General features: G+C 42.2%; 1 protein-coding gene across 6 annotated transcripts in view; it reads right to left on the reverse strand.

Moving 5' to 3' along the window:
* ano1a (anoctamin 1, calcium activated chloride channel a) overlaps positions 1 to 7,686 on the reverse strand; it is a 45,290-nt gene extending 37,604 nt beyond the window's left edge. For 3 of the 6 annotated variants that reach the window (XM_021607006.2, XM_021607005.2, XM_036980580.1), the window contains exons 1-2: positions 5,990 to 6,371; positions 3,885 to 4,057 (exon numbers count right to left, since the gene is read on the reverse strand). In XM_021607006.2, coding sequence (XP_021462681.2) covers positions 3,885 to 4,057; positions 5,990 to 6,050 — 234 coding nt within the window. In that variant the 5' untranslated portion in view covers positions 6,051 to 6,371. Of the gene's footprint in view, positions 1 to 3,884; positions 4,058 to 5,989; positions 6,372 to 7,285; positions 7,414 to 7,541 lie in introns of those variants that run through there. The other 3 variants (XM_036980579.1, XM_036980578.1, XM_021607007.2) reach the window with 3 other exon arrangements.
* Between the last annotated feature and the right edge of the window lie 16,883 nt (positions 7,687 to 24,569).

The following is a 24,569-nucleotide window of genomic DNA, read 5'->3' on the forward strand; positions in this document are numbered from 1 at the left end:
CATCACAAATAAAAACGAGCATCAAAACACAAAACATACATCTAAAACTATATCTAAAAATGCAAACAAACAGGGCGGATCCAGGTTCCCCTCCCACCTCGAGCCACCGGCCAGGCGAGGCCCCCATCCCTGGCCCAACGGGATACTAAAGGATGAATGTTGTAGTTCAAATTGTCCCCATTGACAAAATCAAAAAGATGTTTGTTTTTACAGATGAGGATTGTGTAATGAAACATGGATTGAATTTCATCTTTCAAAAATGGACTGCTCTTGTCCGCATTGAACTCATGACCTTGTCAAACTAAATTTACTGCATCTGATAACAGCTTATACGTGAAAAGCTACACTTGTGCCATATAGCATGTTATAAACAAACACCACAACTTTGACTCTGAAATAATCCTACTCTGCGGGGAAGGGTTCCTGAATACAATCGTGTTTACACATTTATATATTAAGCACAAATATGTTCCCCTTGTGATATATAGATGTGTTACTGCAAAATAACTGTTAGGTATAGTGACACACATTGATGTATAATAGGGATATAGGTATTTTTACCTTAAAATAACTCATTCAAAATGGATTGTACACATTAATACAAACTAAATGTGTGTAGATCTAGTTTGAATGGCCTCACCTGTATGTTCTCTCTACTGGTACGGCACACGCAAACACAATATTTGCTCTGCAATCATCTGTTAGAAATTCATCGCTTTTGTTGAAAACAAACAGTCGCTTTCTTATGGAAAACAAACCTATTTGATAAATCGAGAGACAAAATAGCTATAGTTGTGGGAGAAACATCTCAGTCCAAGCATCCCACTGGACGACAAGCCTCAGCCCCCTCAGAACAGGAAGTCACAGCAAAGGTCACTCCTCACAGGGAATATAAGGATGTGGTTACGGCATGTTGCAGATAAAGGAACGGAGAGAACCAGTAACCTTCCTTCAGCCACCCACCTCCTAGCTCCTGTGCTGTGAGCAAAACCAGCATGCATATCAATCGTGTTATTACTCAGCCACGGGCCCCCCTAATCTAGAGAGGCATGCATAACTTCTGACACATTTGCATATCAACCTTTCCAGGTGTATGGCTACTGAAGCTAAGCCACCTAATTATCATGCCCATTCACTATCAGCTAAGTCCTGTGGGAGAGGGTTGAACATAACATCTGTAGGGTCACTATAGGATAGATGAACAACAATACTGCATCATTTTAATATCATAATGAATACATAAATTAATTCTGGAAATAGGTCCTCATAACAACAAGAAAAATCCATCAGTGTCTGTTTAAGTAGTCACTTGATACATAACAATACATCCACATTCCGCACTGATTTAATTGACTCAGTGTTTTCGAGCAATGTACTTGACCTTAACTGCTTTAGGTGCATACATTAGCTTGCTTAATCATTCCAGTGTGTCTGTGATTAGATAGTCCAAGACCGCAATTACTGTCCAAATGACCCTCTGACCCAATGGAAGGTCCACAAGTTTGACCTAATGCAGTCTTCACAGTGATGGGGCAGTAGTCCTCATCAAGAGAGGAACACCAACTCTGACTTTTTAACCTTCTACACCGCTAACACAGGGCAGTACATGAGGGCGACTTCCTATAAGCATTCATTATTTGCACCATTTCTTTCTTTAAAAGCCAGTTGAACAGTGCTGAAGAGATTTTGAACGGTTTTAGGTTATTAACATACAGTAATTATGCACAGAAGTTCATCTTAGTGTGGTAAAAATGATGACTGAGGATCAAAACAAAGATTCCACCCAGGATTAGATACAGTTGAAGTCGAAAGTTTACATACACTTAGGTTGGAATCATTAAAACTCCCTTTTCAACCACTCCACAAATGTATTGTTCTATAGTTTTGGCAAGTCGTTTAGGACATCTACTTTGCGCATGACACAAGTCATTTTTCCAACAATTGTTTACAGACAGATTATTTCACTTATAATTCACTGTATCACAATTCCAGTGGGTCAGAAGATTACGTACGCTAAGTTGACCGTGCCTTTAAACATCTTGGAAATTTCCAGAAAATGATGTCATGGCTCTAGAAGCTTCTGATGGGCTAATTGACATCATTTGATTCAATTGGAGGTGTACCTGTGGATGTATTTCAAGGCCTACCATCAAACTCAGTGCCTCTTTGCTTGACATCATGGGAAAATCAAAAGAAATCAGCCAAGACATCAGAAAAAAAATGTAGACCTCCACAAGTCTGGTTCATCCTTGGGAGCAATTTCCAAAACACCTGAAGGTACCACGTTCATCTGTACAAACAATAGTACGCAAGTATAAACACCATGGGACCACGCAGCCGTCATACCGCTTAGGAAGAAGATGCGTTCTGTCTCCTAGAGATGAATGTACTTTGTTTGCGAAAAGTGCAAATCTATCCCAGAACAACAGCAAAGGACCTTGTGAAGATGCCGGAGGAAACGGGTACCAAAGTATCTGTATCCACAGTAAAACAAGGCCTATATCGACATAACCTGAAAGGCTGCTCAGCAAGGAAGAAGCCACTGCTCCAAAACCGCTGTAAAAAATACAGACTAAGGTTTGCAACTGCACGTGGGGACAAAGATCATAGTTTTTGGAGAAACGTCCTCTGGTCTGATGAAATAAAAATGGAACTGTTCGGCCAGAATGATCATTGTTATGTTTGGAGGAAAAAGGGGGAGGCTTGCAAGCCAAAGAACACCATCCCAACTGTGAAGCACCGGGGTGGCAGCATCATGTTGTGGGGGTGCTTTGCTGCAGGAGGGACTGGTGCACTTCACAAAATAGATGGCATCATGAGGATGGAAAATTATGTGTATATATTGTAGCAACATCTCAAGACATCAGTTAAAGCTTGGTCACAAATGGGTCTTCCGTATGGACAATGACCCCAAGCATACATCCAAAGTTGTGGCAAAATGGCTCAAGGACAACAAAGTCAAGGTATTGGAGTAGCCATCATAAAGCCCTGACCTCAATCCCATATAAAATTTGTGGGCAGAACTGAAAAAGCGTGTGCAAGCAAGGAGGCCTACAAACCTGACTCAGTTACACCAGCTCTGTCAGGAGGAAAAGGCCAAAATTCACTAAAATTATTGTGGGAAGCTTGTGGAAGGCTACCCAAAATATTTGACCCAAGTTAAACCATTTAAAGACAATGCTACCAAGTACTAATTGAGTGTATGAAAACTTCTGACCAACTGGGAATGTGATGAAAGTAATAAAAGCTGAAAAAAAATCACTCTCTCTACTATTATACTGGCATTTCACATTATTAAAATAAAGTGGTGATCCTAACTGACCTAAGACAGGGAATCTTTACTATGATTAAATGTCAGGAATTCTGAAAAATTGAGATTAAATGTATTTGGCTAAGGTGTATGTAAACATCCGACTTCAACTGTATGCCCATCAACTGTTTATACACTTTATTAAATGCTTTGATCTTGAGGGCGAAAAAAAGTCACATTATTTTGAATTATATCCCACAAGACATGCCATCAGAGGTCTCTTCACAATTCCCAAGTGAAGAACAGACTATGGGAGGTGCACAATAGCGCATAGAGGCATGAGTACATGGAACTCTATTCCACATCAGGTAACTGATGCAAGCAGTAGAATCAGATAAAAAAATATATACAAATACACCTTATGGAACAGCGGAGACTGAAGACATACATACACACAGGTACTGTACAGACACGCGCATACACACGCACTCTACACACACGTACATTGTAATCTTGTTGTATGGTGTTATTATACATGTTGTATTGTAGATTTGTAGTGGTTTACTGCTGCCTTGACAAAACTAATGGGGATCCCTAATAAATACACATTCCCAATGTAGAGAAGACCACTTACGATGGAGTCATACTTGCTATATTTGCTAACGCCACCATCCTTAGTGTTCCCAAAGTCAGCTGCCTTCTCCTCGCCAGATACAGGGATATAATAGTCATTCCTCCTCATGGTGCCTTGCTCTTCCAACTCAGGGAGAAGACTACCAGAGAGGTCGTGTACTAGGAAAGTTGTACCTGTGTAGGAGGAAAGAGATATGATTAGTATGGCACAATATACTGTAAGTATTTGATACTCTGGGATGAGCTTCCAGGTCAAATGGTGCTAAGAGGGTACTGTCCAGCTCAATGGCATGAGAAGCATCCCACCATTGTGTACTGTCTGATGTTCTTGACAGCCACAAAATAAAATAACCAACATGCTTTGGGTATTCATTTCTAGGGTAAACCAACAACGTGGATGAGGAAGTACCCATATAGCTGACTATAATCACTGAGAATCTGACCGTAGTTGAAATCGCACTCAACATCTACGTGCATGTTGTGTGAATGTTGAGCAAAAAGGTTTTTTTCAAAGCTCTAATGTAAAAGCACTGGTTTGTGTAAGCACGTCCATGAATCTCTCATGGCCTAAAGGCTAATGTTGTTTCGGTTTACCGCTTAGTCTTTTGTTCATTTGTCACCCCCACATGCCTGTATGACAATATTTCTATAAATATTTTAACATCTGAGCATACCTAGACAGCGTACAGATCTGGTCTTTGATTAGGAATCCTTGAGATGCCTTTTACAGTACATTGAGAAAATCTTCTAGAGGGAATAAAATGGAACCCCACCAAGTATCTGCCTTTTCTTGGGCAATGACTCACAAGGATTCCCCTACCCTAGGCAATGCTAGGGACAGCTCCTGACAGTCAAAGACTCCTATATACTGTAAGTCAAATCATTGTAATAACCTTTCACAGATAAGGGGCCTTGGGTGCTCTTTAGGGGAAAAAAAGGAGTGTGTGATGAAATTTGGAGGAGCCTGATATGGACCATAATAGGCTTAAGAATTACATGATATAATTACACTGACAGCTCCATTCAAATCAAAATCTGTGACCTGATGTCTTGCACTGCAAAATTCTGTGTTGGAATTTACAATTCAGTAGTGATACAAAAATAATTTTGTATCTCTCCATAAAGATGCTATAAATGGTCAAATAGTCAAGTGAATCTATTCTGATTTAGAAGCTTGATTTGCTATATCAACATGAAACAAGTTATTGAGAGGTGAAGGAATATGATGTGATGGAGTAGCTAATACAAAATGAAATTACACCAATTCGATGGACATTTCCCAACTATGAACCAGCCAACTATGAACCAGCCTTCATGCTTATCAGAAAAAACACCTTTCTATGCTAATTCCATTCCTCATCCCATTCAACATTAGAATAATTCAATAGCAGTCGTAGATAGATACTGTATATACCAAAAGCTGTCAGAAACATATTTCTTAACATATTTGTTTTTACGAATTCAAGCTGGAATGGTTTGAATGATAGTATAAGGCATGTTTGAATAGAGTCGTGCTTACGTAAATATATCTGTCTGTGCGTATCTCTTTATCTGCTACTGTAGCCTAGCGTAGTCCAACTGGTTCCACAATGAACACTTGTCTCAGAATACTGACATCCAGGTAGACAAACCTCTCAAAGCTACATTATAGTGAATGGTCATGATGACAAATGTGTAATAAATCGTTTCAAACCCCCCAAAATGCCTAAAATATAAACATGCACAAATAATGTGTTAAAACTAAATCGGGTGGGCTTATATATAGTTAAAGGCTACAGCCTGCCTGCCTTCCTACACTTTACATTTACTTTAGTCATTGAGCAGACACTTATCAAGAGCGACTTAGATGATCAATTAGGGTTAAGTGTCTTGCTAAAGGTCACATGGACATATTGTTCGCCTACTCGGGTCGGGGATTCTAACCAGCAACCTTTCAGTTACTGGCCAACGCTCTTAACCGCTAATCTGCTGCATATTCATATCCATCAAATAAAGCTCTACTCTATCCAACCATAGACTACCTGTGGTGCGCTTTTTATTGGAGTTTATAGCCTACATTTAGAAAATAAATTCAAATTAACCATTATTCAAACAGCATTAACTTACCAGATACTGTATCATGATTGTTTATGGTTTGCATCGGATCATTTTCACCATGCCTCTCCATTTGAACAGACTATTTAAACCGGTGATCACAACATATTTCCTCTCTCTGTCCTCCACGCTCTGAAAAACATCTATCTAGACGATGCCTTCACTGCGCCCATGGTGTGGCAAGGAAACCTTGGGTTTCCCACAAACGTCCCACTGCTTCCCCGCGAAGGCTAGCCTACTACAGAGGCTCGCTCTTTCTAAACAAGACATCTAATCCATACGCGTTACGAACTATATAATGTGCCCTCCCACAATACGTCGCGCAAAATAGCTGTAATATATTTCAATGCAGTTCATCACTAGGATGGTAAAAGTGGTGGCGAGAGCACCAGCAAAAGACAGCTGGTGCCGCCCACGCCACGATCCTCCAACATGGGTAGGTGTGAGGGTATCCGTCAAAATCAGATGTTTCATGCATTACGATACTCATTTGACTGAGCAACGCGGCAACATATTACATATGGTTCTATGATTTCTAATAATATAATGATTTGACCTGCACTCGGCTTTTCATACCCGTATCAAATTATTGATTGCGGATTTGGTGAACCCAAAAAATGAGGAAATTAACTTAATCAATGGATTTACTTTTTCAATTAAAAAAAAAAAACAGTATATAGTAGTTCGAATGAGGGCATTTCACCAAGTCAATACCTGGAGGCGACAGTCCGAACCAAAAGGGACAGTCACAGATGAAGCGATCAAGAAAAAGGTCAGAAGTACCCTAGAACATATACAGAATGTAAAATTTAGATGCCCAGTCGCACACTATATCTAACTTTTATGGGGGACATTCTGGATACCTGCGGAATTTGAATTTTACGTAGCCGGCGTGGGAACGACTTCGTTCTGTACGATGCTTACATTTGTCAGGAGCATGATCATAGTACAAAATGTAACTCTCCATAACAAATTATTTAAAAACGTGTTTTTCTATGTAGAAATATTTCATAGGCCCATATTTACATGTGGATAATATGTTTTTCGAAACATTCTGGAAAATATACTCTTTACGATTGGGTTACCGGGATGCCACAGAGAAACACCAGGGAAACCACCACCGCGACAACGAAACGCACCTGGGCTTTGAATTAACTTGGTAAAACGAAACAATATTTACTGAAATTACTGAAAGACAGCAATTAGGCTTACTTTAGTTCAGCACAATAAAACAATAATGTCCAGACACACACAAGTTTAAAAAAAATATTTAAAAAACTGCACTTTCCAACATGGTTCCAGTCTCACCTTTTTTTGCGACTCACCTGTGTCGAAGATTGTATGTTATAATGACAAGATAGCCGACTAGAAATACGTGTCCTCAATGTTTAGGGTCAAACAAGATCAGGTGGGACCATTCTAGCCAATGAGAGGGCAAAACAACAGTGAAACAACGAAGTCGTTTTTCTCAAAGTTACCGGTATGCCATTTGCTTCCACTTATGTCAGTACATTTGTAACAGCCGAAACATTATGGAACTTATATTTGATGAAATATGCCTTACTTAATTCGACACTCTCTCATAGACCTCCATTCAAAAAATGTCTCATCTCACATTGACAGATTTTGGGAAGAGTAAAGCCTGTCCCTTCGCTTCTTCCTCTCTGCCTGTGTCTACCTGCTCAACGACCTCCCTGCTACTACTCCCTCCTCGAGGATGAATCAGGAAAAATGTATTGTTGTCGTCACCTTAGTGCCACAAACAATAGCCTACAGAGTTTGGCATTGGATTACCATTGAAGTTTACAAATAGTCTTTCAAGTCTGTGAATCAGAATAATAATATATCAATATCAGGTAAGCCTAGGATGACAATAGGAAATGCAATTCAACACATTAGGAAGGCTTTCAAAATCTCTGCACACACATTCCAGCCTGGGCGTGTGGGGACTGGTATGCAGCAGGGAATAAGGTCCAACAGGATGGCACTCTCAGCTGTTTTCAGATCAGAGCCAGACAACCTGAGACTTCTAAATGCAGTAGGAAAGTGACAGTACATGCATAAAAACTATTATATTGTGCATCATTCACATCTGGATTCAACTACCTGTTCTGTCACATCTTTAAAAAGTAGCCTGTGTCTGTGCATACAGTCTTGTTTAAAATGTTGAAAACACAGATGGGAAATGGAATAGAAATACCTGTTGAGGGGATGGATGTAATTAGGTTAAAAATAAATAATCATATTCAGTTGATGGACTTTTTTAATGCAAATAATCATTGGACAATGAAAAGCCATCTGAATACATTTTCCTACCAAATGCTTTTGTAACAATAGTGACTTTACATATGTAAAATGTTTCCTACAGTCCTCTGGACAAATACGTATGTTATTCTGGGCGGTAACAAAAATAATTTCTCCTTCAAATTTATCCAAGCATTTGTATCCTTATATTGTTAATTTGATGAGTTGTCTGGAGCCTTTTCATGATGTCAGTCCTTTGGTAGAGGCTGTGGTCTTCTCAAACCACAATCCCAATGAATGTATCCATGCAGAGCGTGCAACTACTCAGGAATTCTTCTTCATTCACTTTAAGTAGTAATCAACTGTGTAACAATCAATGTGTGTTTTGCCTTCAGCTAGCATTTTGGTATGGTGGTCTTCTTTCAAATACTAATTTTGGTCTCTCACTGTGGGGCCACACCATTTTAGGCAAAGTCACAGGAAGCTCCAATTATACAACGTCTGTCAGAGAACCCAACTACTTATAAGGCACCCCAGCACCCATCCTCTACTTAATGATTAATGATCTGGTAAGAAGAGGGGCGGGGGCGTATGCTTTATGGTTAACGAGACGTGGTGTGGTCACAACAACATACAGTAACTCAAGTCCTTCTGTTCACCTGATTTAGAATTCCTCCCAATCAAATGTCGACCGCATTATCTACCAAGGGAATTCTCTTCGATTATAATCACAGCCGTATATATTCCCCCCCAAGCAGACACATCGATGGCTCTGAACAAACTTTATTTGACTCTTTGCAAACTGGAATCCACACATCCTGAGGCTGCATTCATTGTAGCTGGGGATTTTAACAAGGCTAATCTGAAAACAAGACTCCCTAAATTGTATCAGCATATCGATTGCGCAACCAGGGCTGGTAAAACCTTGGATCATTGCTATTCTAACTTCTGCGATGCATATAAGGCCCTCCCCCGCCCTCCTTTCGGAAAAGCTGACCACGACTCCATTTTGTTGCTCCCTGCCTACAGACAGAAGCTAAAACAAGAAGCTCCCACGCTGAGGTCTGTTCAACGCTGGTCCGACCAATCTGATTCCACGCTCCAAGACTGCTTCCATCACGTGGACTGGGATATGTTTCGTATCGCGTCAAACAACAACATTGGCGAATACGCTGATTCGTTGAGCGAGTTCATTAGAACGTGCGTTGAAGATGTCGTTCCCATAGCAATGATTAAAACATTCCCAAACCAGAAACCGTGGATTGATGGCAGCATTCGCGTGAAACTGAAAGCGCAAACCACTGCTTTTAATCAGGGCAAGGTGACCGGAAACATGACCGAATACAAACAGTGTAACTATTCCCTCCGCAAGGCAATCAAACAAGCTAAGCGTCAGTATAGAGACAAAGTAGAATCGCAATTCAACGGCTCAGACACAAGAAGTATGTGGCAGGGTCTACAGTCAATCACGGATTACAAAAAGAAAACCAGCCCAGTCACGGACCAGGATGCCTTGCTCCCATGCAGACTAAATAACTTTTTTGCCCGCTTTGAGGACAATACAGTGCCACTGACACGGCCCGCAACCAAAACATGCGGACTCTCCTTCACTGCACCCGAGGTGAGTAAAACATTTAAACGTGTTAACCCTCGCAAGGCTGCAGGCCCAGACGGCATCCCCAGCCGCGCCCTCAGAGCATGCGCAGACCAGCTGGCTGGTGTGTTACGGACATATTCAATCAATCCCTATCCCAGTCTGCTGTTCCCACATGCTTCAAGAGGGCCACCATTGTTCCTGTTCCCAAGAAAGCTAAGGTAACTGAGCTAAACGACTACCGCTCCGTAGCACTCACTTCCGTCATCATGAAGTGCTTTGAGAGACTAGTCAAGGACCATATCACCTCCACCCTACCTGACACCCTAGACCCACTCCAATTTGCTTACCGCCCAAATAGGTCCACAGACGACGCAATCTCAACCACACTGCACACTGCCCTAACCCATCTGGACAAGAGGAATACCTATGTGAGAATGCTGTTCATCGACTACAGCTCAGCATTTAACACCATAGTACCCTCCAAACGCGCCATCAACCTCGAGACCCTGGGTCTCGACCCTGCCCTGTGCAACTGGGTACTGGACTTCCTGACGGGCCGCCCCCAGGTGGTGAGGCTAGGTAACAACATCTCCACCCCGCTGATCCTCAACACAACCCCACAAGGGTGCGTTCTGTGTCCTCTCCTGTACTCCCTGTTCACCCACGACTGCGTGGCCACGCACGCCTCCAACTCAATCATCAAGTTTGCGGACGACACAACAGTGGTAGGCTTGATTACCAACAACGACGAGACGGCCTACAGGGAGGAGGTGAGGGCCCTCGGAGTGTGGTGTCAGGAAAATAACCTCACACTCAACGTCAACAAAACTAAGGAGATGATTGTGGACTTCAGGAAACAGCAGAGGGAACACCCCCCTATCCACATCGATGGAACAGTAGTGAAGTAGCCTCTTCAACCTCAGGAGGCTGAAGAAATTTGACTTGTCACCAAAAGCACTCACAAACTTCTACAGATGCACAATCGAGAGCATCCTGTCGGGCTGTATCACCGCCTGGTACGGCAACTGCTCCGCCCACAACCGTAAGGCTCTCCAGAGGGTAATGAGGTCTGCACAACGCATCACCGGGGGCAAACTACCTGCCCTCAAGGACACCTACACCACCCGATGTCACAGGAAGGCCATAAAGATCCTCAAGGACAACAACCACCCGAGCCACTGCCTGTTCACCCCGCTATCATCCAGAAGGCAAGGTCAGTACAGGTGCAGCAAAGCTGGGACCGAGAGACTGAAAAACAGCTTCTATCTCAAGGCCATCAGACTGTTAAACAGCCACCACTGACATTGAGTGGCTGCTGCCAACACACTGACTCAAATCCAGCCACTTTAATAATGGGAATTGATGTAAAATATATCACTAGCCACTTTAAACAATGCTACTTAATATAATGTTTACATACCCTACATTATTTATCTCATATGTATACGTATATACTGTACTCTATCATCTACTACATCTTTATGTAATACATGTATCACTAGCCACTTTAAACTATGCCACTTTGTTTACATACTCATCTCATATGTACAGTGCCTTGCGAAAGTATTCGGCCCCCTTGAACTTTGCGACCTTTTGCCACATTTCAGGATTCAAACATAAAGATATAAAACTGTATTTTTTTGTGAAGAATCAACAACAAGTGGGACACAATCATGAAGTGGAACGACATTTATTGGATATTTCAAACTTTCTTAACAAATCAAAAACTGAAAAATTGGGCGTGCAAAATTATTCAGCCCCCTTAAGTTAATACTTTGTAGGGCCACCTTTTTAATGCGATTACAGCTGTAAGTCGCTTGGGGTATGTCTATCAGTTTTGCACATCGAGAGACTGAAATTTTTTCCCATTCCTCCTTGCAAAACAGCTCGAGCTCAGTGAGGTTGGATGGAGAGCATTTGTGAACAGCAGTTTTCAGTTCTTTCCACAGATTCTCAATTGGATTCAGGTCTGGACTTTGACTTGGCCATTCTAACACCTGGATATGTTTATTTTTGAACCATTCCATTGTAGATTTTGCTTTATGTTTTGGATCATTGTCTTGTTGGAAGACAAATCTCCGTTCCTGTCTCAGGTCTTTTGCACCTTCAGGTTTTCTTCCAGAATGGTCCTGTATTTGGCTCCATCCATCTTCCCATCAATTTTAACCATCTTCCCTGTCCCTGCTGAAGAAAAGCAGGCCCAAACCATGATGCTGCCACCACCATGTTTGACAGTGGGGATGGTGTGTTCAGCTGTGTTGCTTTTACGCCAAACATAACGTTTTGCATTGTTGCCAAAAAGTTCAATTTTGGTTTCATCTGACCAGAGCACCTTCTTCCACATGTTTGGTGTGTCTCCCAGGTGGCTTGTGGCAAACTTTAAACGACACTTTTTATGGATATCTTTAAGAAATGGCTTTCTTCTTGCCACTCTTCCATAAAGGCCAGATTTGTGCAATATACGACTGATTGTTGTCCTATGGACAGAGTCTCCCACCTCAGCTGTAGATCTCTGCAGTTCATCAAGAATGATCATGGGCCTCTTGGCTGCATCTCTGATCAGTCTTCTCCTTGTATGAGCTGAAAGTTTAGAGGGACGGCCAGGTCTTGGTAGATTTGCAGTGGTCTGATACTCCTTCCATTTCAATATTATTGCTTGCACAGTGCTCCTTGGGATGTTTAAAGCTTGGCAAATCTTTTTGTATCCAAATCCGGCTTTAAACTTCTTCACAACAGTATCTCGGACCTGCCTGGTGTGTTCCTTGTTCTTCATGATGCTCTCTGCGCTTTTAACGGATCTCTGAGACTATCACAGTGCAGGTGCATTTATACGGAGACTTGATTACACACAGGTGGATTGTATTTATCATCATTAGTCATTTAGGTCAACATTGGATCATTCAGAGATCCTCACTGAACTTCTGGAGAGAGTTTGCTGCACTGAAAGTGAAGGGGCTGAATAATTTTGCACGCCCAATTTTTCAGTTTTTGATTTGTTAAAAAAGTTTGAAATATCCAATAAATGTCGTTCCACTTCATGATTGTGTCCCACTTGTTGTTGATTCTTCACAAAAAATACAGTTTTATATCTTTATGTTTGAAGCCTGAAATGTGGCAAAAGGTCGCAAAGTTCAAGGGGGCCGAATACTTTCGCAAGGCACTGTAGTTCACCTAGCACCCAGTTGCTTGTGCTTACTTTTTGAAGCGGTCCAACTACTCAGTGATTTAGTCCACGAGACAGAATTAAACAGGCTAGCTAACCTGGCAAGGCTAGTGTTACCACTGCTAAACTGAGCTAGGTTAAACTCTCACGTGGCGTACCTCAGCTAGCACGTGGCTATCTTAGCTCTCCTGCACAGTTTACTTACTTTCTGTAGGTCGTCCTTGCTTGCTTAACTGATCACACCTATGCAGTCCTCCGGTTCGAGAGACTCTAAAACCAAGACAGCTACTGTGTCAAGGCTATTTTTGACAACCTCTAGCCAAAGCTGGGCTAAAACATGGTCGTTCTGGTCACAAGTGCTCTCCAAGCTAAAGCTCACCCCTCGGTACCGCTTTAAATTCAAGCCGAGGCTGGACGGCTAAATATCAGTTGCCACCTAGCACTGTCTCCACTCCATGCTTACAGCGCCCTGTCTCCAGAAATATATAACTTCATGTTCCTTTGCCAAGGGGCACAGTCTTGTTATGTCTATAAAATCCTACCTCTGGTGTGTGTGAGTCATCAGGCTTGTGGACAGGTCTCAGCATCCAGGGACTCCAGATCCCACCCACGCAGTCCTGGGGCAAGCGGTCCTTCACTGCAGCCTCTTCGAAGTCCTGACCTAGGGGTCCATCCCCAGCGGCGGCGAGGAGCAGGGCACTTCTCTTAGTGTATGGCCCTGCCCCTTCTCAGGCAGAAGACAGACCACCCCCAAAGCGGAGGATGGGTGCATCTGCTTTCTAGAGTTGGAATTGACACGTGAACTGCTCTCCCTGTCTCCTAGGTGTCGCCCTAAAGGGCAGGACGCCTCTCTCTCCTCCATTTAGTTTGCACTGGTAGGCTACCCTGGTGAGTCTTGAGGGTTTCTTTGCTACCATGTTCAGGACCACTCAAGGGCATCGCTTGCAGCACATCTGTATAGAGACTTATTATCCGGTACGTTGGTTACCCCTCATTTGTTTTTAAGCTTCTACAGAATAGATGTCTTTGCCCCTGCTCGGCGCATATGTCTCTTAGTTCAGGGCCTCTGAGAGATGGTTCTGTCACGACTACCTAGCTTCGGGGGGCTATATCGCCGTAGCTTGATAATGAATTAGAGGATGGGAACGTGGCACCTTATAATGAATGGGGTTCCCCACTCTGTATCTGACAGATGTTGTGTGGTTGGAGCTTCCTGTGACTCTGCCTAGAAGGGCGTGTCCCCATAGTGAGAGATCTCAATCATATTATCAGAGAACCAGGGTCACACAAGCAACCTTAAACTACAGCTATTAGGTGTCCATTGTCAGGGTACAATTCAACCTTCGTAAAGATGCGTAAAAGGTTTTGTATAATTTCAGACGGTAGATTTGAAAGTAGCGCTCACAAGCCAAAATGGGTCCCCAAACATTGTGCACAACTGTGTACAACATACGAGATGGATGACGTTGTACACAGTTGTGCACAATTTTTGGGGACCTATTTTGGCTCGTGAGCACTACTTTCAAATCTACCGGCTGAAATATAACAAAACCTTTAATGCATCTTTCAGAAGTTTGAATTATCCTTTTTACATCCTGCAAAAAAAGAAGATATATACACTGAGTATACCAAACATTAGGAACACCTTCCTAATATTGAGTTCCACCCTCCCTTCCCCCTTTGAACAGCCTCAGTTTGTAGGGGCATGAACTCAACAAGGTGTCGAAAGCGTGCCACAGGGATACTGGTCCATGTTGACTCCAATGCTTCCCACAGTTGTGTCAAGTTGGCTGCATGTCCTTTGGGAGGTGGACCATTCTTGATACACAGGGGAAACTTGAGCGTGAAAAACCGAGCAGTGTTGCAGTTCTTGAATCAAAATGGAAAACTCATTGGATTTGAAAAACGTCATCTTCACCCAACTTTTAACCTAAATCCAATGACATGGTGACATTGTTCATTTCTAGTTGAATTCACGTTAGTTGACAACTCAACCAAATGAAAATCAAAACTAGACGTTGAACTGGCGTCCTTGGTACCTAAGTGGGGTGTTTCGATCACTGAGAGAATATTTAAAATAGATAAGATGTTGTTCTATTACTTCATGGAGCAAAACAAGTATTTATTTTAATAACGTAACACCTGCATCTGAACACAAACATTTTAGAAGATATATGTTTGGCCGAATCGAGAGCGAAGATAGTATTGCCAAGTTAAGATTGGTCTAAAATTCTCTACTCTACCCCAAACAGTACCTATCCTGTAACAGCTATTGACACATCACATTAGCCCGTTAGTCTGCTAGCTACCCTCCCCCACAACTACACACACAGCCCCAGGAAAATGTTCTGCACTCAATGGAAGCAGAAACGCCTCTTTTAAATATATATATTATTCGATAAAGGGTGTGTCAAGAAAAACATCACACAAGGATGTGTAGGGAAATACGACAGAGACCAAAGGAGTGGCAAAGTTTGATTTGTTTAATGCAGGGATAAGCAACTCCAGCCCTCGGGGGACTGATTGGTGTCACACTGTTTTCCCCATCACTAATAGCTAACACACCGGATAAAAGTAATTGCATTCCAAACGGAAGACCATGATTAGTGGTCTTCAATTTATTGGAGTTACAGTAGATGTGTTAGCAGGTTCTGGGGCAAAATGATGTCACCAATCAGACCCCCGAGGAATAGAGGTGCCCATCTACTGGCACACACTGGTTGAATCAACATTGCTTCCACATAATTTCAATTAAATTACGTTGAAACAACATGGAATAGACTTGGAATAGATGTTGAATGGACGTCTGTGCCCAGTGGGCAGCCCTGGTTTAGAATTCTGACTGCAAGGTTCCTGCACAGTGCCTATACTCAGCGCACACCTTCAGCTTGGGAAGCATTACATTTCAACCCCCAATGGTCAAAGTATACCTGACTTTTTTGAATTACTCAAGAACAATTTTATAAATGGCAACATTTTCTAGATCTCATAAGGTACAACTAGAGCTCAATGGAAGATAGTCATCAAAACATAGGCATATAGCCTCCCAAGTGGCACAGCGGTCTAAGGCACTGTGGCATCACTACAGCCTGGGGTTCGAGGGTTTGACCGGGTGGGCTTTACTTGGCTCATCGCACTCTAGCAACTCCTTGTGGCGGGCCGGGCATCTGCAAGCTGATGGTTGTCAGTTGAACGGTCTTTCCTCCTTCACATTGGTGCAGCTGGCTTCCGGATTAAGTGGGCGGGTGTTAAGAAGCGCGGCTTGGCAGGTCCTGTTTCGGAGGACGCATGACTCGACCTTCGCCTCTCCCGAGCCCATTGGCGAGTTGCAGCAATGAAACAAGATCGCAATTGGATATCTCTGTTTCAGAACACATGTGTAGATTTAAAAACAATCAGATATTTCACAATATGTTGTTTTAGGGAAGTTTTCATGATCCCTAGACACTCATGGAAAAATAGGTTGGAGAACCTTTACGCCAAGAAAAGGGGGGGGGGGTTTGATTAATTAAGTTCTTTAACCCAAGGTAATGTTGGAAGATTATTGTACATGGAATTATAATAGGGAGAATGGTGTGCAATAAACTGGTCTGTTGTCCACGGAACTGTGATGACACGTCAAGTATTGCGCTATGCGCCACATTCAAACTGCTTGGTCTGTGCTCCACTCCATAATAATTTAATTAACCTACATATATTTTTGTTGTTGTTGTACTTTTATCGCTTTCCATGATATCCAATTGGTGGTTACAGTCTTGTCCCATGGCTGCAACTCCCCTATGGACTCGGGAGAGGCGAAGGTCAAGAGCCATGCATCCTCCGAAACACAACCCTGCCAAGCTGCACTGCTTCTTGACACACTACTCGCTTAACCTGGAAGCCAGCCGCACCAATGTGTCGGAGGAAACACCGTCCAGCTGGCGACCGGAGTCAGCTTGCAGGCGCCCGGCCTGCCACAAGGAGTCGCTAGAGCGCGATGGGACAAGGAAATCCTGGCCGGCCAAACCCTCCCCTAACCCGGACGACGCTGTGTCAAATGTGCGCTGCCTCATGGGTCGCCCACGGTCATGGCTGGCTGTGACACAACCTGGGATCGAACCCAGGTCTGTAGTGACGCCTCAACCACTGCATGCAGTGCCTTAGACTGCTGCACCACTCGGTAGGTTAGATTTATTTTTTTACTTTACATTAAATATTTTCAACTGTTAGAGATTCTCAGTAACAACCAAACGGCTGTGACGTCGTTTACAGAGGAAGCAAATTAAGGTAAAGAAACAAATATTTAAATGGAAAGCTATACCAACTGAAGGGAACTAATAGCAAATTGGCAGTTAAATATGTGTTTTTATTAGGCCTATTGACGTTTCATTCTGATAGAAATAGGAAACAGAGAAAGTCAGCGTATGTAATTGAAACTTTGGAGAGTGCCCAAAGGTCAAACTTGCCGCAATGCTTTGCATCTTCAGCACCTGCACCAAATAGAGAATGATAGAGGCCTTTAGTAGCCTCAAGGCCATTTTAGCAATGGCAGCGCCACAGGGAGCTTCCACCATTTTAATGTTGTCAACTACATCATCAGGAGGGATTAGCCAATCGTGAAAAAGAAAAATGATGACTTCAAAATGGAGATTACCTCAATGGCACTGCCATTGCCCTCATAGACACCATAGTGGGAAGTTTATAGGGAAGCACTCTCTATCATGCTCTATGGTATACCCATATGGCTTGTGTCTCCAAGTTTCAACGAGTGACGATGTGAATATATTTTCCTACTAAAGGCTTCTGCAACAACAGTGACTTTACATATGTAAAATGTTTCCTGCAGTGCTCTTGACAAATGCTGGTGCATAGCCTACAGGCCTATCTCAATTGATAACCACTAACATTAAACACATCAGTTTAATCCACAAGTGGAAAATATAATAATAGGGTGTCATTCTGGATGGTGCCAAAAATAATTTCCCTTCAAATTTATCCAAGCATTGGTTTCATTCTATTGTTAATTTGATGAGTTTTCTGGAGCCTTTTCATGATGTCAGTTCATTGGTAACCTGAGCTAGGCTAAACTCTCACCTGACGAACCACAATCCCAATGGCTGTATCCGTGCGAGTGGCCAACTACTCAGGCATTCTTCTTCTTTCACTTGTAAGTTACAACTGTGAAACAACCCATATGTGTTTTTATTTCAACTAACAGTTTGGTATGGTGGAAGTGGGACCTCTTTCAAATACTAATTTTGGTCTCACTATGGGGACACACCCTTCTAGGCAGAGTCACAGGAAGCTCCAATCACACAACATCTGTCAGAGAACCCCACTCCTTATAAAGCGCCACACTTCCATCCTCCAATTCAATATTAGTTTTCTTCCTTGCGGAGAAGGCAAGCTCTTCATGAGGATTGAGCACACGTACCGAAAAATGTACGTCTCAGTCTCCTGTCGAAGCTAGCACCACAGCCTTCCCCCCTCTAGCCCACTTAGCTTCCCGCTTCGTGCTGCTTTTTCACACCATTGTGGAAGAGAGAAAATATCATTTTTGAGATTAAGCTGCAGGGAAAAGCTAACCTATCTAGATCGTGAAGAACAAGCTTTCTCTCCAGCTAGCAATGTGCTAGCAATAGCTAGGATATTAGCCCAAGGGGTGAATGCTAGCTAGCTGACGCCTGGACTAGCTCCACAGCTAATGTCAGACAGCACATGATTAGAGCTCATTCTTTGTGCTAGCTATTTCTACCTACACTTTATAGCGTTACTTCTCCCCTCGTTTAGCTAGCACACGGCTAGCTTAGCTCTCTTAAATATAGTTTACCTACTTTCTGTCAGTTGTCCTTGCTTACTTAAATGGTCCCACTTACACGGTACTATGGTCCAAGAGACTCTAAAACCAAGCCAGCTACCACGTCAAGGCTAGTTTTTACAACTACTCACAACTACTCACTGGGCTAAAAGACGGTTGTTCTGGTCACAAGTGTCTTCCAAGCTAAAGTTGTCCCCTCTGTACCGATTTAAATTCAAGCAGAGGCTGGACTGGTAAATATCAGTCACCACCTCCAGAAATATATCACTCTATGTCCCCTTGCCAAGGGGCACAGAGCCCTGTTATGTCTATAAAAGCCTAGGGGCTCCAGGGGCTCCAGACCCCACCGACGCAGTCCTGGGCAAGCGGTCCTTCGCTGCAGCCGACCTAAAGGGTCTGTCCCCAGCGGCAGAGAGGAGCAGGGCACAGCTCATACAGTGTCCGGCCCTGCCACTTCTCGGGCAGAAGACAGACTCCCCCAAAGTGGAGGAGGGGTGCATCTGCTTTCTAGAGTTGGGCTTGACACGAGAACTGCTCTCCTCGTCTCCTGCTGTCCCAGGAGACAGGGAGGACACTTCTCTCCTCTCGCTCATCTATACCAACTGAAGGAAACTAACAGTAAATTGGCAGTTAAATATGTGTGGTTATTAGGCCTACTGAGTTATTAGGCCTACCTAAGTTATGCATAGTTCATGTTAATATTCCATTACACTAGGTCCTCCATTTCCAAACATGAAGCCGCCTGATCCTAGCAGGAAGGACCAGAGAAAAGTGTTGGCTTAATTAAAACTTCTTCAGGATTGGTGGGTCCCCTGCGGGACGGTTGAGCTAACATAGGCTATAGCGATTAGCATGAGGTACTCAGTAACAAGAACATTTCCCAGGACATAGACATATCTGATATTGGCAGAAAGCTTAAATTCTTGTTAATCTAACTGCACTGTCCAAGTTACAGTATCTATTATAGTGAAAGAATACCATGCTATTGTTTGAGGAGAGTGCACAGTTTCGAACATGAAAAGTTATTAATAAACAAATTAGGTACATTTGGGAAGTCTTGTTACAACATTTTGAACAGAAATGCAATGGTTCATTGGATCAGTCTAAAACTTTGCACAATCACTGCGGCCATCTAGTGGCAAAATCTCAATTGCACCTGGGCTGGAATAATACATTATGGCCTTTCTCTTGCATTTCAAAGATGATGGTACAAAAAAAAAGTTGTTATTTTCATTGTATTATATTTTACCAGGTCTAATGTGTTATATTCTCCTACATTCCTTTCACATTTCCACAAACTTCAAAGTGTTTCCTTTCAAATGGTACCAATAATATGCATATCCTTGCTTCAGGGCCTGAGCTACAGGAAGTTAGATTTTGGCATGTCATTGTAAAAGGGGCTTAGGAGTTATGACTTAGTATGGAGTAAAATTAAGATCACTCATGTTCATATTTAGATTTAGAGTAACTGACAAGAATTGGATCATGACCAGCCTTAGTTTACACTCAGGTGGAAAAACGGATATTTAATGCATTTGTTGTGCCAATTAATTGTGCCAATTAATGCATACCACAACGGTCGAGAAGTGCGTACACACTGTAATCGACATCCGTTGTTAAACTTGAGTGATGACTAAGCCCAAGAAGATTTGTAACTTCACATGATTAAGCCTATGTCAATACAGATCTGACCAGGGATTGCCAGGGAGGGTACACTGAGCAGTCTGGAAAAGCTAATATTGTGCATTTTGTGACTGAATGCAACAAAAAAGAAACAGCACAGCGACATGATCACACAGTTCGCTCTTTGCCTCTCAATCACAGACTCACTCATGCACTCACTTACTCACATAGTTTAGCTTTATGATTCTTCTCATTTAAGATAATTGGATCTCTATTTCAGGAGAGGCATGACATACATGACCTTCTGGCTCTCCTCTCTGCTCAGGCCCCAGCAGAACAGGCCCAGCTCTAACAGTGGTCTTCTCTACAGGCTGTCCTGCTCCGCTCCCCTTTGGCACCAGCTCCTGCCACTACAAAAGAGGATTCCTTTAAAGAGTTCCTGCTGGATACAGGTCATTTGAATGATATCACACACATACTTGTGTGCGCAGGCACTAACTCATTCCGTCACACACACACACACACACACACACACTTGATTTAGGTTCATGTATAGTAAAGACTTTGTCATTAAAATAATGTTGTGCCTCGTTCAGATCTTCCAAGTACACCTCTGCCAGCCACATCACCACTGCCATTGACAGCTTCTCCACTGGACCCATCAAGAGATGAGGTTGCCTCTTCATTTTGGACCACGACCGATGGACAGAGCCCATTAAAGCTGCCAGTGATGTCCTACTGGCCAAACACCATGGGGAGGAAGAGATCCTGGTAGATTTGCTTTGCTCTCAACACCAGCCCAGAGAAGCTCCTAGAGACACACAGCTGTGGCATTATTTTACTGCAGAGTAAAATGGTCAATGTCCCGGTCACGTCCCCTACAACCTGCACTTACACAGCAGAAAGCCTCACCCAATTCAAGGATGCCATTTCAGTATTTTGCTGCCGCTGCCTTCTTTCAGTGGGAGCTGGAGGCCACGAAGCAGAGGGAGGCAGTGAGGAAGGAGTAAACTGAGGAAAAAGAAAATCCTTAGCGCAACACCTCTCTCTACATCTGTACAGGTTCTGCCACCAGTCGCTGAAACAAGGCTCCAACAGCCATCACACACATACCGGCTTTCCTTGAGTGGCAGGAAAATATCTACTGCCTAGCCAAAGTTTTTTCTCTGTACCTGATACAGGGCATTGGCGGATGCGCCAACAGTCTGCCTTTTATGAGACTGACAAGTAGAGATGGATGGTGGGGAAGGGAGAGTGACTGAAATAAACAGGAGCTGAAAATGTCCATTGATGGAAGTGGTTTGTTTGATTTGTATTTATTTCCCAGGTACTGTCCATTTTTTTACTCTACTGTACATAAATTGCTGGATATCACTGGATATACAGTATTATCAGGGATGTATAGTACTTAGGTAAAAATACTTTAAAGTACTACTTAAGTATTTTTGGGGGGGTGTCTACTTGACTAATTATATTTTTGACAACTTTTACTTTTACTTCACTACATTCCTAAAAAATATATACATTTTCCCAGGCACCCAAAAGTACTCATTACATTTTGAATGCTTAGCAGGAAAGGAAAATGGTCCAATTAATGCACTTATCAGGAGAATCTCTACTGCCTCTGATCTGGCGGACTCACTAAACACATTCTTCCTATGTAAATGATGTCTGAGTGTTGGAGTGTGCCCCTAGCTGTCTGTAAATTTGAGAAAAAAAACACATTGTGTTGTCTGGTTTGCTTAAAATAAGGAATTTGAAATTATTTATACTTTTACTTTTGATACTTAAGTATATTTTAGCAATTACATTTACTTTTGATACTTAAGTGTATTTAAAACCAAATACTTTTAGACTTTTACTCATGTAGTATTTTACTGGATAACTCACTTCTACGGAGTCATTTTCTATTAAGGTAACTTTACTTTTACTCAAGTATGATTTCGTTAAATTAAACCTCAACGTACAGCAAATCTTCTCTTGTTTTTTCATGTTGTCTTTATATATGCATTACAATGACAAATGCAACGTCCTCCAAATGCAAGATGTCCTCCAGCAATGTCTGAAGTTTTACTTTTGAGCAAACATCCCAACTATAAATACAGTAAAGTACACAGGTTACAAAATACATTTTTAACAAAATAATGTTTTTTTAGACAGAACGTTTCAGTCATTCAAGGTGTTGATCTGATGGGAATTTGTGATTTAATCTTGCTTGAGGAACAATAGGGAACAAAAGAGGAAAGCCCCCACTTTTGTTATGTCATGACTTACCTGGAACACCTATTGAGATGTGCCTCTTGTTAAGTAAATCAGGTGTTACATGAGGTGTAAAGGAGTGCCATTTTTAAGAAAATAAAAAGCTATGTATTTACATTCCCATATCAAACTGTTTACACTAAACAGACATAAAACAACTATCTAGGTTTGTTGCATGAAGAAATGAATAAATAGGTGTTGATCATGAAGCATGTAACTGCCAAGGTAGAATATTGAAAGTGTGTTTAACTCTAGATTTTTTTTCTTTACATCTCACAGGATATAGATGCCTTGCTCTAAAGAGGCACTCAGTTAATCACAGTGGGTCCAATCTTCTGTAAAAGTAGTTAATCATAGTTGGGTCCCTACTCCTGTAATTCATGTGTCCTTGGGTGGGATTGAACCATGTCTCAAAACACGACAGAAAAGGTCAAATAAGGTCACCAATATCATGTTACACGACTGGCCGGCCCCAAGGGCTGGTGTTGCCTATCCCTACTCTAAACAAACCAAACTTTCTCTGCCACTCCTTTTGTCATATTTCCCTACACTTCCTTGTGTGACATTTGTTTGGACACACCCTTTATTGAACAATGAAAAAAAGAGGCATTTCTGCTTCCATTGAGTGCAGAACATCTTCATTGGAGCTATGTGTGTAGTTTTGGGGGAGGGTAGCTAGCAGATTGTAACGGGCTAATGCGATGCTCCATTAGCCCATTACAGGATAGGTACTGTTTGGGGTAGCACAGAGAATTTTAAACCAACCTTAACTTGGTGATACTATCTTTGTTTTTGATTCGGCCAAACATATATCTTCTAAAATGTCTATGTCCAGTTGCAGGTGTTTCGTTAGTAAAAATAAATAAATGTGTTGCTCCATGAGTAATACCTCCACTTTGAGGTGCACCCAAATGGTAAATACTTAGTGGTCTGTCATTTGCGCATGAAGGGCCAGATTAAGAAATCATAGGCCCTGGGGCTTCGTTTTTTTTTTTCCGTCCCTGAAAGTTATAAGGCCATCATTTCATAAACTTCACTGTGGAAAAGTTGATATGTATAGGAGAGGAAGACAAGCATGAGAGGAAGTTGTTTACACTTTATGAACCACCCAGCCTGAATTACTTTCTCCTCTAACTATCTCTCTCTCTCGCACGCACGCACGCACACACGCACAAACACACATACACACAGACACATCAATGAATACAATTAAGTTCACCAGCTCCGCTTCCACTTTTACCCATGCCGTGTGGCCTTTTGATTAGTGTAAGGGATCTCTTTGCATGGATAATCGTACTTCTGCTAAACAGGTCAAACAAAGAGACGGGTCGGGATGGAATGTTGCATGCTACCAGTGTTCCTCCTTTTTATACTCTGATGGTTGACATTCACAGATGGCAAAGAATGGCATTTAAACATAACTGGAGTTTGTTTGAGAAAGAAGATCTATGTTCATATCTTATTCCGATTATCAGCTTATTTAGGTTTGGCTGAGAACAGCTTGAATGTGTTTTCAAGCCTATCTTTCATCATCAGTAAAACATTATTGATGTGACCTCAGAGTCAATTACAAAGTCAAAACAAATACCCTAATATTTTGATTGTGGCAAAATCACCAGTCATGGTTTTGCAAAACATGGGTTCTAAATTCTCCATGGGAAGCGTTTCGAGTGTCCTCTTCACACCAGCAAACACTCCAGTCTAAAATACGTGCATTAACCATTTCCCATGCACCGTCATTTTCCTGTTGCCCCCTTACACATCCTGTCATGACAAGGCTGAAATTAAAACAAGCTGGCAGATCCAATCCATTAGAGCAGACAGCAAGAACATTTTCTCACAGATAACGAGAGTAGCAATCGAGATTGATAGAGCACCGCTGGATGTTGGAGTGATTTATTTTTCAACT

This window comes from Oncorhynchus mykiss, chromosome 6, assembly GCF_013265735.2.
Source record: "Oncorhynchus mykiss isolate Arlee chromosome 6, USDA_OmykA_1.1, whole genome shotgun sequence".
Lineage (NCBI taxonomy): Eukaryota > Metazoa > Chordata > Actinopteri > Salmoniformes > Salmonidae > Oncorhynchus > Oncorhynchus mykiss.